The sequence below is a fragment of the Kogia breviceps genome, chromosome 9 (assembly GCF_026419965.1).
Source record: "Kogia breviceps isolate mKogBre1 chromosome 9, mKogBre1 haplotype 1, whole genome shotgun sequence".
NCBI classification, from domain to species: Eukaryota; Metazoa; Chordata; class Mammalia; order Artiodactyla; family Physeteridae; genus Kogia; species Kogia breviceps.
In genome coordinates, this window is record NC_081318.1 from 30,283,138 (window position 1) to 30,301,558 (window position 18,421).

Below are 18,421 nucleotides of genomic sequence, written 5' to 3' on the forward strand. Positions count from 1 at the left end.
GTCTTTGCAGGGTTTGTTCAGTGATACATAAAGTATATAGAACAGTATCTGGGCTATAATAGCTGCTCAGAAACATTTGTTGAATAAATTAACTTGGATGGTATCTTCAATAATACAGAAGTTCAAAAGCTCCTCTTTATAGGTAGTAAGAGTCCTTGAGAAAGGTTTAACAGCAGGGCAAATATGAGTAACTAGCATAGCAACTATGCACTCCAAAAAAAAAAAAAAAAAGACCAATAAAATCGAGTATTTCCACAATGAAAATCCATCCAAGGATATTATCTGAGACTAGTGGCTGCACTTCAGGCTATTTTACTCATAGTTACCTCATGGGGATAAACATCGAAGGTAGGTGCATTAAATTCAGAAAGACACTATTAAAATGATCACATTCCCTAGGAAAGCATCATGTGTGTGGGGGGGAGTAGCTCATACATGATATGGTGATGGTGGTGTTGGTGATGATGATGGGCTCATATTTCTCACACCACTTGAGATGTTCATCTAATTAATCCCTGAGAAGCATCAGGAGAGCGTGGTGAGTCTTCCTTAGGAGGATGCAAAAGGAGAAAATTAAATCTCTTAAGAGGATTGAGAAAGAGGTAATGGCAAGTAGTATAAGCCTCCCATAAATGGGAGACATGGTGAGATGTTAACAGAGTGGAATGATACCCATTCTAGAGTGGGTCAATTAAAATTATTCTTTGGAACCTATAGCACAAATATATATGTCAACTTCTTTAGTCACATATTCAACTAATATTTTTTGAGTATTTGGTATATTATTATGGGCCCTGTAGGCAGGCTATGTATGTTCAAGTCCTACTCTACTGCCAGTGATATGCCAATGAGTAAGGCATGGCATCTGCCTTCTGAGGATATTATAATAAACTACAAGAATTAAGAAGCAACAGTTAATATACATAAACTTAGAAATATACAATCTTATATTTCTAAAAGTACAGATATGATTAATCCCTAAACATGCCTTTATTAATGGCTAAAGCACATCTATTAAGGTGCAGCAAGATAGGACCCTTTCACTTTGGTCTTTCATATTCTTTGTTAGAAAGAATGCTGGATCTAGGAGACTGCATTTACTCACAATGAGGTTGTGAGGTATGTTTTAATCAGTTTTTACGGAGGATAGAGCAGGCTGGCTGCTCTGATCTCTGTTTATATCAGAGGAACTATGTCTCAGCTACCTTGCATGTACAAAAATGGGTAGTGCTAAACTCCTGACTCGGATAAGACTTGACCTTTATCTCGCAAGATATGTATTATCTTTGTCAAGGCACATGAGCCCACTTTGTTTGGTTCTAAATTGATAGCCTCTTCAATCTTTTAATATCATTTGAACAACAAAATAATCATTAGAGGCTTTAGTAACACAATCAGCAATGGCTTCTTAAAGTGCGATTCAGAAAGACCTCCAAGAGCTGCCAGCATCCCCAGAAGCCATGCCTCTGTTAGCCGTTTTAGGGAGGTGTCTTAGTGTGTTCAGGCTGCTATAACAAAATACCACAGACTGGGTGGCTTATTACAACAAAAATTTATTTCTCACAGTTCACTCGTTATCTGGTGAGAGCCTGCCTTCTGGTTCAGAGATGGCACCTTCTAAATGTAACCTCACATGGTGGAAGGGGCAAACTAGTTCTTTGGGGTATCTTTTTATAAGGGCTCTACCATCAAGACCTCATCACCTCCCAAATGCCCCACCTCCTAATACCAATCCCCTTGAGAGTTAGGATTCCAACAAAGGAATTCGGGGGGGTGGGGACACAAACATTCAGTCCATAACAGGAGGAAAACTGTGGCCAGACTCATCTGTAACAATCACTTCATTCTGTAGAATGGTGGTTTGTAGGACACCTAAGAGAAATCTTCACCATATTTGAAATCAAAGAGGCAGCATTATAGTGTTCAATAATTTCCTATTTACCTTCATCTAGAAAATGTACTTTTTAGTGTCAAACATGAGAGCTTCCTTCTTGAGCTTACTCAGTTCCTGAATGCAGTTGCTGCTGAGTTTGCAAATACACATAAGGGAAGGGCCCAGATGCATAAGTTAAAAAGCTGGGTAAGAATGAGGCCTCTTTGTTTCCATAATTGTATATACACAGCCCAAAACCTGTTAGGACTACTTGAGTATTTTAAGGGCTGGAAGACCCTGATAATGAGTTTAAGAACTATTTACTGGAAGACCAAAAAAGGGCTTGGAAAATCTTCAAAGCAACAGATCATATAGATGCTAGTTAACATTTTTGAGTGTAAACCCTCTTAGAAACAACTTATTCAAAACAATGTTAAGATCTGGACTTAACTACTTGGGTAAATGTTGCTCATACTAGTTTCAATGAAAAATAGTTATGGGACACTGAAGGCCACAAACATATTTCATCCAGTTTTATTGCCTCACATTTCCCCATTGAGCTATGTCTTTGAGGGAAAGAACTATGTGGGAAATAACCTCTCAAATCCTCCTCTTTTCCAGAGCAGAGCAAAAATAGCACTTAGCATGTACAACAGAAATGACAGCTCTTATTAATAATGCTCATATCAGTCAGTGAAATATCTAAAAGAAGTTTCTCTCACATTTTCATCAAGACAGCGTGCTACATTATATAATAGAGAGACCAAGGCACCAGTCAGGCAGGAGCAGTATAAAGAAATTTAAAGAGAGAAACAGAAAATCCTGAAGAAACTACTTACTTTCATAATAAATATACATTTTTCTCATACTTGGAAAAGTTAAAATTTTACAGTTGAAATTATCTTTTCATTTTTATTAAATATGGCATGAAGCAATATAATCTCTTCTGGGTTTATGGACTTGAAAGCCATAATCTCAGCCTTGTCAAGATAAGCATTAACAACTAATACTTTAAAATAGAATTAATTAGTGACTCACACTCTCATTTTCCTTCCAGGACAAAAACTCTTCCCTATTCCATTAACATCTCAACTACTGGATTTTCTCGGATTTTTTTCAAAAAACATTTTGAGTTACACAATCAACAGAGTGAAAAGGCAACCTAAAGAATGGTGGAAAATATTTGCAAATCATATATCTAAAAGCTGTTAATATTTAGAATAGAGAACTAAAACCAACAACAACAAAAACCCCAAATAACTCAATTTAAAAATGGGCAAAGAACTTGAATAGACATTTTTTTCACAGAAGATTATAAATATGAAAACATAGAGCATATGAAAACATGTTCAACATCACTAATTGTTGGAAAAATGCAAATCAAAACCACAATGAGATACCACTTGTACCCATCAGGATGGCTACGATCAGAAAAACATAAAATGATCAATGTTAGGGAGAATGTGGAGAAATTGGAACTCTTCTGCACTGCTAGTGGAAATGTAAAATGGTGCAGCCACTATGGAAAACAGTATAGTGATTCTTCAAAAAATTAAAAATAGAATTACCATATATTCAGCAATTCCACTTCTGGGTATACATCCAAATGAACTGAAAGTAGGGTCTCTAAGAGATATCTGTACATGTATGTTCATAGCAGCAATATTCATAATAGTTAAAAGGTAGAAATGTCCATGGATGTATGAATGGTTAAATAAAATGTGGTATATACATACAATAGAATATTATTCAGCCTTTAAAGGAAGGAGATTCTGACCACATGGCTGAACTTTGAGGACATTATGCTAAGAGAAATAAGCCAATTAAAAAATATTGTATGATTCCACTTACACAAGAGACCTCGAGTAGTCAAATTCATAGAAAGTAGAAGGTGGTTGCTAGGGAACAGAGGAGAGGAAAACTGGGAGTTGTTGTTGTTTAAATTTTTTTAATTTATTTTTTTATATAGCAGGTTCTTATTAGTTATCTGTTTTATACATATTAGTGTATATACGTCAATCCCAATCTCCCAATTCATCCCACAACCACCACCCCCCCCTCCACTTTCCCCCATTGGTATCCATAAGTTTGTTCTCTACATGTGTCTCTATTTCTGCCCTGCAAACTGGTTCATCTGTACAATTTTTCTAGATTCCACATATACCTGTTAATATACAATCTTTGTTTTACTCTTTCTGACTTACTTCACTCTCTATGACAGTCTCTAGATCCATCCACGTCTCTACAAATGACCCAATTTCGTTCCTTTTTATGGCTGAGTAAGATTCCATTGTATATATGTACCACATCTTCTTTACACATTCGTCTGTCGATGGGCATTTAGGCGGAGTTGTTTAATGGATATAGAGTTTGCTTTGCAAGATGAAAAGGTTCTGGAGATTGGCTGCACAATAATTTAAATAGATTTAACAATACTGAATTAAACACTTAAAATGGTTACGATGATAAATTTAATGAAATATGTATTCTACCACAATTAAAAATAATCCAGACTTTAGTAAAAAAAAAAAAAAAAATTGAAATGTCCCACTCTTACAACTTATGTGGCAGAAAAGCATACTGCCAGGTGAAAAATATATGACCGATTATGTTCAAATAGGGTCAAAGGGATCAATCAAATGCTCATTCCTCAAAGTTTAGTACTTTTTATCTATCCAGTTCTCCTAAATTTTAAGCATCTGAACTATACTGTTTTGGTTCTCCAAAGATTCTCTCAGAAATATCTGCATAAAATTATGCATTTTTTAAGATAAGAGAAAGTTCTGCTCATTTCTCTTTTAATCTTTGATCTATTCATACTTTAAGAGCAATTCAACATTTCTTACCCTGTGGGGGGTCTTCTCTCTATGACTGTGCTGAACACTCTTTCCTGTGGGCTACCATTATGGCTTACAAGTAACTCATTTATTGAGTTTACTGCCCAATTACCTTTTTTCTATCTGTGAGCTCCTTAAGGGTAAGCATGCTTCCTCTTCATCTATGCGTCCCAAGAACTCAGCAGAGAGCCAGGCAAGAAATAAAAGTTTAGTATTTATTTATGGGATAATAGTGAAGCTAACTCTTGTAAAACCATCTTATTAAATAATTGAGAAATTAGTTCCTCTTAGAGATCAGAACCATGGGGGGATAAAAGCCCACTTGCTCCTTCATCTTACTAAATATTATTTTACCAAAACATAAAATATAATTTTGTTTTTCTTTTTTGATTTGAATATCACGAAACTAAATGCCAAAAGTTTGTCCTAAATAAAAGTTTACCCCTAGCATTAGTAACCTAGTATGAGTAATATGGTATTATTACACCAATACCCATCCTGTCTTATCCTTGCAGCCATGCTACTGTAACATTATCTTCTTATAAACTATCTCAAGTCTATTTCGGAAGGAAGTGAGATATGATTAAAATATGTAAAATATGCAATATAAGGCTAAATATGAAGGTGCTGCTTCAAAGTTGTCTTTAGTTTCTTTACTTTGTTCCATGAATAATGTCTCCCACATTTCCGTAGAATCCTAAACAGCTGCGCTCTCATTACTGCAATATCTGTTCTTATATGCTTTATCTTGTCTGGTTCAGTTCTGAGTAGGCGGTATAGTCTGTTCTCCATAATTTGTTTTCTAATGTATATCCACTTGTGTGTCATATTAGTTATTCTATTTTTCCTTAAACTGCAGCTAAATTAAGCTATTTTTCAAAGTACTAAGACAACCTAATTAAGACCCTTTCTATGTACGATATGCACCTTTAGTTGGTATAATTAAGACAACAGAAAATATGATTTCATTCATAACAATCTTAAACTGCAGAGTTTAGGAGATCTATATCTAGATTTAGATTTAGGATAAACTGTTATGCTTTAGAAAAGTCTTTTGACTCCTTAGGACTAGATTACCTCAAAAGTTCTTTCCAAGTCTAAAATTATGGATCAGTAATGTCTAGAATGATAGTTGAGGTGCTAAGCCCTTGCCTGGAAATAAGTATAAAGTACTCATCAGTTTATACAATGCTTTCTATAAAAAGAAGCTACCCTGAATATCATGTTAAAATAGTTATTTATTCAGATTAACATAAAATAAAAAATTCAAACTGTAGAATGCCAGATTATGCTTGCATTTGCTATGAACTTCTTAATTAAGTATATTGTCAACACTATACTACTTTCAATACAACATAGTTGCAAATATGGCTTCTCAATAATCACACAATTTCTCATCTTGGTATCCAGTACAGACATTAGTCTGGTCCAACTTACATATCCAATCAATATATGAGGATTTCTTATGCCTTAGTAATTAAAGCCAATTTCCCCCTCAGACTAATTTCATCGTTGAAATATACTGCAAGTTTATTCCTACTTCCACTGTTATTTGCTCCTTGAAAAACATATCAGACCGTTTCCTGACAAACCAAGTACCTGAGTTTTGCAAGGCCTACCTGGATCGTTCATATCTTCTGTGAAGCATTATCGGGCTATCTAGTACTCAGACAGCTTAAAATGATGTACCCATTTTCTACATTTTTGTAATACCACAGAATTCATACCTAACTTCTAATTTAACACCTAGTAATACTTCAACTCCGGAATAGAGCAGCTAGCTCATCCATAAGCACATATCCTCCTTCTTGCCACACGTTTAGACTGCATTGCCCAACCTCTTTGCATCTGGGTGAACCTTATGACTAGTTCTGGCCAATGCCATGTGGGCAAATCCGACGTTCAACTACTCTGATGCCTGGCCTATGAACCTTTTAAAATCTTTCATGCACTTTCCTCCTATGTACTTTTCTTCTGGCTGTACACAGAGGATTCAATAAGGACTATAAGCTTCTAGGTGATCCAAAGGTCCTGAGTACCTCCATGAATGAAGGGATGGAATGAAGCTCCTCCCTCTGTCCCAATATACAACTTTATATGGTACCCTTGTTTTTCTTGGGTCGTTTTTTACTTCCTTCATTGACCATAAATGACTGAGAATATATCTCAATGCTTTTTGAAATTCTGTATATAAGAAAATACAATTATTTAATAACATTCATTCAACATGAGCATATTTTAATAGAAAATGCATATTGTCTTTAGATTTATACTATCATCGTTCAATTATATGCATTCCATAGTCATAAAATATTCTAAATATTTAATTATTTTTAAAAATTGCATACTATTCAATGATCATGCTCATCATATATCTGTATAATTTTTTAAAATAAACCAAAAACTTAACAGTTTAGTATTCACTATGAAAGAGAATAATGGCCAGATTTTCTTCTGATTGTTGTTCTCTGTAGGTGCTATAATAAGTAATATAAAGCTAGAAATTGAAAAAAGAAAATCTGTAAGAGCCCATGAACACATTCTCAAGTCACTGAAATAACACACAGTTGGTGTATGAATGAGTTCATGAATCATTTATCAGTGGTGACAGAAATAGAAATTATTTCCCTCAGAAGTCTATCTTTGTTACAGTACCCTGTAAATATGTTCAATATTTGAATCTCTACTTTTAGGGAGGGAACTAACATTAATTGAAGGCTTATTCTGTGCCAGGTGCTTTACATAAATCATTGTACTTACCCCTCACAACAACTCCTGGAGGTAGTTATTTTTATCCCCATTGCAGAGATGAAATACATTAATGAAGAAAGAACGCAGCTCACAAATGGCAGAGCCCTGACTGGAACCCACACCTGCCTTATTCTTTCATACTTTTTCTCTCTAACACAGAATTCTCTCTAGCATCTCTTATTTATGTACTTTTTCACGACACTTTGTGTTTAAAGTACTTTACTTCTCTATTCTAAATATCAACATAAAAGTGCAACCAGTTATAATTATTTAGTGAGTTTCAACACTATGCTAGACAGAATAAAGTTTTAAAACTCATGTAAGCGTTTGCCTTTTATGAAAGGTCACATTGAAAGATGTCCACTTCCATTATAGATGATCCTTTCTATACCATTTTTCTCCTCTCCTCCCTGTAAATCTTGGCTTTTAATCTCCTGTCACCAGATTATATTGCTCATTTTCTTCATTGATGAAGTCACTTAATGACCTTGCAATTAACTCCTCCAAGTTTCCCAACTATTTGAGCTCCGGCCTAACGGTCACTCTTTCCAACATGACTCTTTTTTCTTTTTTTTTTAGGCAAGTCAGCTGACAGCTTTATTGCATTGGGGAAGTGGATAGATCGCTCAGGAGCTCTTGGTGGGGTGAGTCCGCTTTCTCTTCACCATCACAGGCTTCTGGCTGAGCAGGCCTGCCGAATGGCGGCCACGCGCAAACCCGGGTGGTACTTGTTCTTTCGGATCACGTGCCGGATGCTGCTGAGGGTGGCCCAGGCGTTCTTGTTGATGGTGGTCCGCATGTAGGAAGTGGCTGCCTTTCGCTGGCTGGATCTCCGCTTCATGACCACCACGACCCCTTTGCCGTCTGCCGCCGGCTCCACGCCCACAGTCCGGCGGTGAATACACCTGTTGTAGCGGAAGGAGCTGCAGGCCTTCCGGTTATTGGGCTCGGTGCTATACGTCTGCTTGCTCCTCTTGATCAAGAAGCTGGAGCAGTTCAGCATGATCATCCATTGCAGATGCACTGACATGGCGGCAGCTCCTCTTGTGGCGGCGGCCAGATACGCTCCAACATGATTCTTGATTTAATTGACAGTTTCAATATACACATATATGATCCTTCCTGACATGTGGCCTCTTGATTGCTTAATCTTCTTCCCTCTAAATATCTTGTCTTCCCTATTATCTCAGCCAATTAACTGCCTGGCCATTTCTAGACCTATTCATTATTAGTAATGCCCATACTTTCACAATTCTGTTTCATGCAACCTCAGTTCTCTGACCATCATCTCCTCTCTTTCCAGCTCATTTGCTGCAGTATCTCAACCTTAACAGTCATATGTCCACTGGGACCTCCAATCTATTGAAGGACACACATCTCAGTCCGTCAACTCCCTTCACTAGGCAAAATTACAATTCTGCTTGGATTTAACTCGCTTCAACACCTACACTTGTACAGCTAAATATGCATGTAGGAACACACAGCAACTCTGAATGATCTCACTTCAAAAATTCAATTTGAAAAAGTGTTGGAGGACTCTGAAGGCTGCCCATAATCATACTATATTTCACTAGTACATGTACTTTCCACTCTCCTTGAGGACGATTTCATACCTTCTCCTTTCTTCTTAAATTTCTAACACCTCCATCCTAATACTCCCAGTTGATGGCTTTGCTTTGTCTCCACTGAGAAAACTGAAGCAACTAGAAGGAATCTCCAGAAACTCTCACAGTGACATGTATTCACCCACAATTGAACCCGTATACTTTGCTTTCTCTCAAGTTTCTGGATAATGATTACTTACTCCTCTCTAAAACCTTCCCTTGTGCACTAAATACAATTTCCATCACCTATCCAAGAACTGCACAATGGAGTTGATTCCCTTTTCTCTGCATTATTAATTTTTTATTATGTAGTAGAGAAAATCACCACCAGCAAAAATGTTATTTTTCTCCCATTTTAAAAGAATCATCTTTTAAACCCCATTTCACCTACCAGCTATAACTGATTATCTTCTCCCTTCTGCAACAAAATATCTTCAGATATTTGACTATACCCAGTAATATCAATTCCATTTCTCCTAATGCTCCTTAATCCTCTCCAGTCAGATTTTCCCCCTGATCATTACACCAAAACTATTCATGTCAAGATCACCAATTACCTCCAAATTGCTAAATCCAATGGTCACTTTTCAGTTCTTATCATACTTATCAACATCAAGTATATTGTCCTTGACATATTTTCCTCACTTTGCTTCCATGATACCACACTCTTGATTCTCTTCTAACAATATCATTTTTACATCTCCACCTTCTTTGTTGGTTTCTCATCCTCTTCCAGACTTCTTAATGTTGGAGTTCCCTAGATCTCAGTCCTTTATTCTCTTCCTCTCCTCTGCCTGCATCCACTACACCGTGGCCTCAATCAGCATATACATTTTAATAACAGCAACCATGTCACCCAAATTTAAACTTCTTGCCCAGACATGTTTTCTGAACTTCAAACTCCTCTACACAACTGCCTACCTGCCAGATGCATTGAGTTGCCAAATAGATATCTCCCACTGACTTATCCAAAACTGAACTTCTCATTCCCTTCCTCCTGCAAACCTATTCCACTCAGTCTGTTTTGTTTTTTCATTTAAATGGATGACCCACCCTTTCAGTTGCTTTCAGACAAAAATCTCAGCTTCATTCCAGATTTTTCCCTTCTCACATCCATATCCAATTTTGGGGAAATCCTGTTGTAATATCTTAAAATATATCCAGAACCTAATCATTTCTCACAATTCTCATTGCTACCACCTTGATACAAAGCCATGATTATTATTATTCCAGTGATTACTGAAATCATCTCTTAACTGGTTTTCCTGCTTCCATCTATGTGCAAATGATTTCAACACAACAGCCAGTGATCCTTGTCAACTCTAAATCATATCAAATCTCTCCTCTGCTCCAAACCCTCTACCAGTTCCTCTTCTTAGAGTAAAACTCAAGTCATTACAAGCACCAACAAGGCACTATAGTAACTGCAAGATCAGGCTCCACTTCCTTTCTGATCTAATTGTTCCCTCACTCATTCACCTCCAGCCACCTGAACTCCTTACTGAACACACCAGACATACTTATGCTCTAAAGGCTTTCACTAGCATAACTCTTTCTTGGGATGTTGTCCTAGAGATATGTGCTTGCCTATGGCCCTGAACTACATCAAGTCTTTGCTCAGATAACATCTTCTCAATGACATCAATTTTCACCATTTAAGTGAAAAATGCAACTTGACCCCCTTCTCCTTAGCTCTGCTTTGTTTTCTATAGCATTTATTACTTTCTCTTATCTAAATATTTTGTGTGTGTCTGTGTGTATGTGTGTTCCCCTAATGTAACCCTAGTGCCTAGAATAGTAGACACATGGTATGTGCTCAATATATAAAATAATAAGTGGATCAAGTAATGAAGTATAAGCTTATCCAACCTACACCCTACACACACACACACACACAGCTCTAAAGAGAATTGGAAATTTATCCTTTATAATTGAAATATGATGATAATATACATATAAATGATCATTAATAATTCTATATACAGAATAATAGAGTCTCCAAATTGTGAAGAACCTTAAAGCTCACATAATCCAGTCACGTATGCGATGTTTATGTTTCTTCTACATGTTTTCCCATAATAATTTTCTAGTCTATTCCTGAATACTGCAGTAATGGAGGAACTTTTGCATAGTTTGCAACGAGACAACTGAAATTCAAGGTTAGTTAATGTTGACTGATATTTTACAGCAATTAAAGACAGTAGGAATGATAGAATCTGAAACCAGGTCTCTTGCCTACTAGTTCCCTTCTTTACACTCAACTCTGTATAGAAAACCTTTAGTGCATTTAAATATATGTTTATTGAATAAACCAAATGACTTCTTTAAAACTGGCAGTTACAAAATTTTTATATAATTGCAGTCAATTTAAAAACATTATCAAGAGTCTATATATGTAGATAACCCTCAAAAAAAAACCCGAAAAGCACTCACTCATTTTAAAATTGAAATTATTTTGTAAGTTTTCTCATAATTAGGCAATGAGGTTGATAAAATAGTAGCATCAAGTGATACTAAGCCTAGGGAAAGAGAATTCACAAAATATCTGAGGTAGAGAATTCCACTGGTAACTTCAATACACCACTATACTACACTCTAAGAAATCTGCCTTCACTTTAGAAAGAGGAAGACAAAAATGAAAGCATGAACAGAAATAATGTAGATAAAACAAAGCCCTTTAAAGTTTCCCTCCCAAAATAACTCAAGCATAGATTGACTCTATCACTTAGAAAAGTCACTGTATGTTCTACTACTAGGTGAATAGAAAGAGGTATTAAAAAGAAACAAAACCCAAAGAGTATGTCTGAATTGAGTTTTTCATATTTTAATTATGTTTTGGAACTCTGCTCACCATAGCATGCTGTGATACAAAGGAATAAAAAACTAATAAATTATAAGAGTCAATGAAATGGTCATAATTAGGATGTCTAAAGACAACACAGCCATCACGAATAACAAGTGCTCAGTGGTGTCATTAAATTGTTTAAATTTCTAAAGATCTTCCTGTCAGAGTTCTTCTGTAAAGATATTATATTTAACGGATAAAAGGACAATTTTTTTTTTTTTTTTTTTTTTTTTTTTTTTTTTTTTTTTTGCGGTACGCGGGCCTCTCACTGTTGTGGCCTCTCCCGTTGCAGAGCACAGGCTCCAGATGCACAGGCTCAGCGGCCATGGCTCACGGGCCCAGCCGCTCCGCAGTATGTGGGATCTTCCCGGACCGGGGCACGAACCCGTGTCCCCTGCATCGGCAGGCGGATTCTCAACCACTGCGCCACCAGGGAAGCCCAAAAGGACAATTTTTATTACTGTGAGACTCTGAATGTAAAACAGCTGGACATTTTTGATGCACCATGTCACAGCGTATCTTGTTCAAATAGACTTTATTCTGTGCAGCTCAATTATATATACTACCAAATGTAAAATAGATAGCTAGTGGGAAGCAGCCGCATAGCACAGGGAGATCAGCTCGGTGCTTTGTGTCCACCTAGAGGGGTGGGATAAGGAGGGTAGGAGGGAGACGCAAGAGGGAGGAGATATGGGGATATATGTATATGTATAACTGATTCACTTTGTTATAAAGCACAAACTAACACACCATTGTAAAGCAATTATACTCCAATAAAGATGTTAAAAAAAAAACTTTTAAAACTTCAAAAGAACACAGTGTCTTAGAATCATTTATCAGAAGGAGCAAATTCTTGTTACCATGTTAGAAAACAGAAAAACTTTTGTTTTTAAAACAAAAACCACACCACATTTAAATATTTGTAAACTGATTCTCTCGAGTATTTTTCCTTCAAAGACTCTCTATATCTACTTGTGCTCTTGTTTTGTCATTATATACATATATAATATATATATGCATTTGCTTATATATACATTATACACACGTATATACTAGATTCTTGGGTCTAGAAAGTTAAAGTTATGGGAATAGGACTTTAGAATTATAAGGAAATTTACTGGGAATCTATTCCAACCTCCTGACTTTACCAAAAGAGGAACAGAAGTGAACAAAATTTAAAAACAAACACGTCAACAGAATCCAGGTTAAACAGAATCTCTGATGGACCCTTATGTTTTATGTCATATACATATTAGGTTTGAAGACCTTTGCTTGAATAGATTAAAAAATGACTGCAACTGCAAAGATTACTACCTGCATGGAAAGTCATTCACAATATCCTTCATGTTTTAAATTACTTACCTGCAAAAGTTAAATAAATGTAAGAACCACAGTTGATTTGCCAGGTAAAGAGAAATAATATATGCTTGCTCTTATTTCAAAGCTAAAAAAGATACTATTTTAAAGATATGGGTCATACCCTGCAGTAAGTATGTACATTCGTGAGGACATCTATTATTTTCCTTTCTTTTCCTTATTATATAAGTTCTACAAAGAAAACAAAAACTACAACAAAAAAGCCGACCAAACCAGTGCTAACAAAATTTCTTGCGGTGCATAGTTAGTTGTGACTGTTCATGTGGGAACAGAGTTTGGGATTGTAAACAAATCCTTGCTGGAGAGAAGATACTTTCTTAGACCAGTGTTTGTTTTGCTTTTTCTATTTTAGTGTTTATGAGAATTGCCTAGTAATCCTTTTCAAAATACAGATCTAGGCTCTCCTGTCAATCCAACCCCAACCTCCACCTACTTGTAGATTTTAATAAGAATCCTACCGGATACTAAGGCACTGGGTGTATCTGTAAGGTTAAGGGAAACATTTTTCTCATCCTGTCTGCCCTTGGCCTTTAGCATACTGATTGTTTCACAAAAGTACTTAATTCGAGAACTGCAAAAACTCAAACTGCCTCAACATATAGAGAAATTTTTGGCTTGAGCAAAACTCAGAATCTGAAAGATTTGTGTAATTACTTATCCATTTTTAAGTGGAATATTATTGCCACTAAGTATATCCCTATGCTACTAAACTGCAGGAAAAAGATATAAAACATTTTTCCCATTCATGGAACCTGATTTCAAAGGTCTTCCTAGGGAAGAAGTTACATAGGCAAGCACATGACAGAATTTGTCAAGGGATCTGGAAATAACTCAAGCTAACATATAAACCACAAAAAAAAAAAAAAAAAAGTAGGTGGAACTTTCATCTTGGATGACAATATGGACAATTTTGGGGCAGTTTCAAGGTTAGGAGACTGAAGTAAAAAAGCAGGGTGACTATTAACAGAATCAAAGACTCTCAGATTTGGACATAGTTAAAGACATTATCCAATATAGTTACCCACCCTGTCCTAATTACAAAATATTCTTGACAAGGCCTTGATAGTTTCTGATTAAATACTTCCTATGACAAAGGAATGAGACTGGAAATTTTTTTACAATGTAACTACGTTTAGGGTTAGCAAAAATTAATTACACTATATGGCTTTGAGTTTTTACATTAGTATAAGTTTTTACTTCTTAGCAATATTGGTTGTGATATTGCTTCTTTGTGCTTCCCTAAGTTTGATTAAGTATTTGAGCCACATAGGAAAAGCCCATGATTAAAATGAATGTAGCAACTAAATTGTGCTTCTAATGCAGTAACTGGGGAAGTTTTACTATAAATGGCAATCTCCATACTATTGCTGCCAGGCAAGGGAAGGAAGAAGTAAATTAAAGAAAAATAAAAGACATGGACACACCTTGACTTACTAGCCAGGTCATTTATATGTCTCCTATCTGTACTACTTCTTGAAACCCAATCCTACTCTCCCCACCTTCACCTCATCAGTGGGAGGAGGGGTGTGACTTGATGGGGACTTAGCACAGTCAGGCTGTAGTCTTCAAGGAGTCATCTCCAGATGACTTGTCACATCCATCTTGGAGAATAGGTTCTTAAACTGTGACACTATCCTACTGTGCGGAAAAGAATTGGGGGAAAAAAAGGAAAAGCTAGTTTTTCTTTATTTACTGCATCACAGATTGAAATCTTATGCCTAAAAAACTTACAGACTAGGAAGACTCATGATATTTTAGCATGGTGGGTCCTGGTAGTGACACAAATAAACAGTTTCTACTGCTGACCCCAGGACCTGTTAGAATTTAAAGATGAAGTGACATGCATATCCCCTTCTCCCTAACAGAGGGCAAGTTTGCGAAGTAGAACCTCTGCATACCTTTTACCCAAGAGCCAAGTTGCCTAGACTCTTAGGACAAACACTAAAATATGGAAAGTAAGGTTTTGCTGAATGTCATTGATTGGTTTGTTTGTAGGCTCTCAGATGGTTAACTTTTACTCCAGATCTGGATTGAAATATATGTTCTTCAAGTCAGAAACAATTATCATCTCTCTAGTAAGGACACATAAGTTACTGCAGAAACATAGTGAACCTAGCCCAAACAAATGAGAATGATCAGAAGAAGAAAGCAACTAATTCTATAGATATGTGATTAAAATGATTAGAAAAATCAAACATTTTTCCAAAGAGACAAGATAAAATGAGTGACCCTGGAATCACCACTGACTGCCATTAGTTCTAGCCTTTGTAAATAGGTAGAATACCTAGCATCAGTCTTCAGAATGGCATCCATTCAACTATTTTGAAATTTCAATTTTGTTGCTTAAATATTCTATTCTGTAGGCTAATCTATCATGGTTATTTCACCAATTTTGATGCTCCCGAGACAGGGATTTAAGACTTTTTCTTCTTCTAAACCTAGAGTTTCCTCTGCTCCTCTTAAAGAACTGTAAACTGCAACAGAAAACCAAGATAAAAGTAGCTTAAAATGTCAAACAGATATATTATCCAAAGAACCTAGTATCTCTCCACCCTTACACTGACAAAATTCTGATTATGATTAATTTATATGAAGTAAAAATGATTACATTTACATGACATTTAAAAATAAAAAATTTTAAACTTACTAACAAGTTGTAAAGATCTAAGGCACCAAGAGATGTTTTGAAAAGTATTTTGGAAGATGGTCCTCAAAGACTGTCTACAAATACACGAAATGGAGTAGAATTTTGGCAACAATAATTTATTTTTATTAATGCTAATAGCTATTCTACTGAATCCAGTACCAAAGTGTTATTATGGATGGAACTGGCTAGTTAAAATATCTGTATTGATCAAAATGAAAGAATAATTATAATATAATCAGTTAAATTTCAGAGTCAAAATTAATGTAACGAGTGGATTGCATTCTAGAAAAAATATATATTTAAATTCTTTGCACAACTTTCAAACTTTATTTTTCTTACCCTGCCAACTGTGCCATTGGGGCAAAGGTCCTGAAGTGATTCATTAGAAACTGAGTTTGCTGGTTTGAGTACAGTTTAGGTTACTTTTCAACAAATGGGGTTGAATTGCTAAGAATCTGTCCATATTTTATCATCTTTTTCTTCTGATGATTGACAGCAACCATCTGCAGGGTGGCTTGTGGCAAGCATTGCCCTCTGAGGAAGGCGCCATTAAGACTCTCATAAGCCTCAGGGCCCGATTGTACTCTCCTTGGTATGCATCCTGGACTTTATGGTATGAACGTAAAAAAGGAGATGGCCTTTGGCCAAATCGCTCCAGGGACCTGCTCAGTTACTGGGAGTCCCTGGTTGTTCCCTAAAGCTAGGAAAAGCAACCCTGGAGGGGAAATTGGTGCTTTTGAGGGAGAAGCCGAGAAGCCAATCAACCAGCTGATGCCGATAAGGCGTGACTAAGCCGAGAAGCCAATTAACAAGCCGATGCCGATAAGATGGTGACTAAGCAAATTCCCTGCTTTAGGGGTATATGTATGGCTATGCTTTGTTATTAAACTTGCCTTGCAACCATCAGTTGCTTGTGCCCTTCTGATCCCATACCTTGGTGCGTTCAGTTCCCTACCCCCTCTCGTCGATTGTTGCTACACTTTGAGGACCCGCTGCGGCTGGCGGCAAGTGGCGCCCGAACAGGGACTTGACAAGAGGGACATCTGAATCTCGGGAGGTGAATCCCCGGAGTGAAGAGTGAAAGTGTGGCCACATAGTAAAGTTGATAGTAACTCGGGGCAATAGTCAGAAGTAAAAAAATATAGGACAAAAACTATCCAAGAAGCGACCTGAGATCACTGATCAAGAGAAGGAGTTGTCCACCAGTGCTTTCCAGGCTTTCACAGCTGGAAATTATGATGTCTGTCTGCAACATCTTGCCTGCCTACGAGTTATAAACAAAGACGATTATAAAATAATTTTGAATACGGCAGTAGCTGAGTTTTTCAAAAGTAACCAGACAACAACAGATAGTTTAAGACAGACACTTAACCAGTTGAAGAATCAGGTGCACTCGGCTGTTGAAGATATGGATGGATTAGATGATGTTAAAAACAGTATGTTGTATTACAATCAAGCAGTCATCCTGTATCATATCTGACAGTATACAGAAGCCATATCCGTTGGTGAAAAACTTTATCAGTTCATAGAACCTTTTGAAGAAAAATTTGCCCAAGCAGTGTGTTTTTTGTTCGTAGACCTGTATATATTAACCTACCAAGCTGAGAAAGCTTTACATCTTCTTGCTGTTCTAGAAAAAATGATTTCACAGGGCAACAATAACAAAAATGGAAAGAATGAGACTGGTAAAGATACTATTTTTGTGTTGAAGTATATGTAGGAGGACAAGGGACTTCACTGGCCGGCCATAGTTTAAAGGTAGTTAAAGCTGTTACAAGTTTGAAGTTTCCCTCCTCTTTTCTTTCTGATTTTCCCCAATCTGATTTTGAATTCTCAAATCTGGTGCACCTTAAATTATAATAATGGTACCATTTTAATTTCTTCAGTTTCTGTTACTAATAACAGTTTGGTTTTTTATAAGCATTGGGATTTGGGGAAGTTTGCATTGTCTTATTCTTATCAACCAGTTATTACTTGTGTTACACCCTCATATGCCTTGCTAATAGGAGATTTATAGATTGAGTTTACTTCTGGTTCCTTAGGATATAATATAACTTGTCAGAATTGTATTTTTAGTACTTGCATTCTGCCTATGAAAGGAACTTTTTCTGTTATGATGTTAAAACAACCTTCCTATGTAATGCTGCCTGTAAATATTTCTGAACCATGGTATCATAGTACTAGCATGTAAGCTTGGCTAGAATTATCTGAAGCTTTAAAAAGACCTAAATGATTCATTGGAATATTAATATGTAGCATATTAGCCTTAGCCTCTTTAACAGCCACAGCCACTACTGCCGGTTTAGCATTAAGTAAAACTGTACAACAAGCACATTATGTTAATCAATTGTCTAAAAATACCAGTATTGCATTAACATTACAAAGTCATATTGATACTCAACTAAAAACTGAGGTTGATGAGTTAAAAAATGCTCTCATAGGTTTAGGAGACCAAATTATGGCTTTAAAATTGAAAATGCGTTTGAT

The 18,421-nt window shown here is 36.3% G+C and overlaps 2 protein-coding genes across 2 annotated transcripts in view; both read right to left on the reverse strand.

Annotated features, from left to right (window-relative positions):
* Positions 1-18,421, reverse strand: part of KCND2 (potassium voltage-gated channel subfamily D member 2) — a 474,380-nt gene that overhangs the window by 393,244 nt on the left and 62,715 nt on the right. The gene's annotated exons all lie outside the window — the stretch shown is intronic.
* On the reverse strand, positions 8,129-8,491 carry LOC131762608 (large ribosomal subunit protein eL28-like). The gene has a single exon (XM_067041665.1). It carries the CDS (start codon positions 8,489-8,491, stop codon positions 8,129-8,131), a length of 363 nt encoding a protein of 120 aa, XP_066897766.1.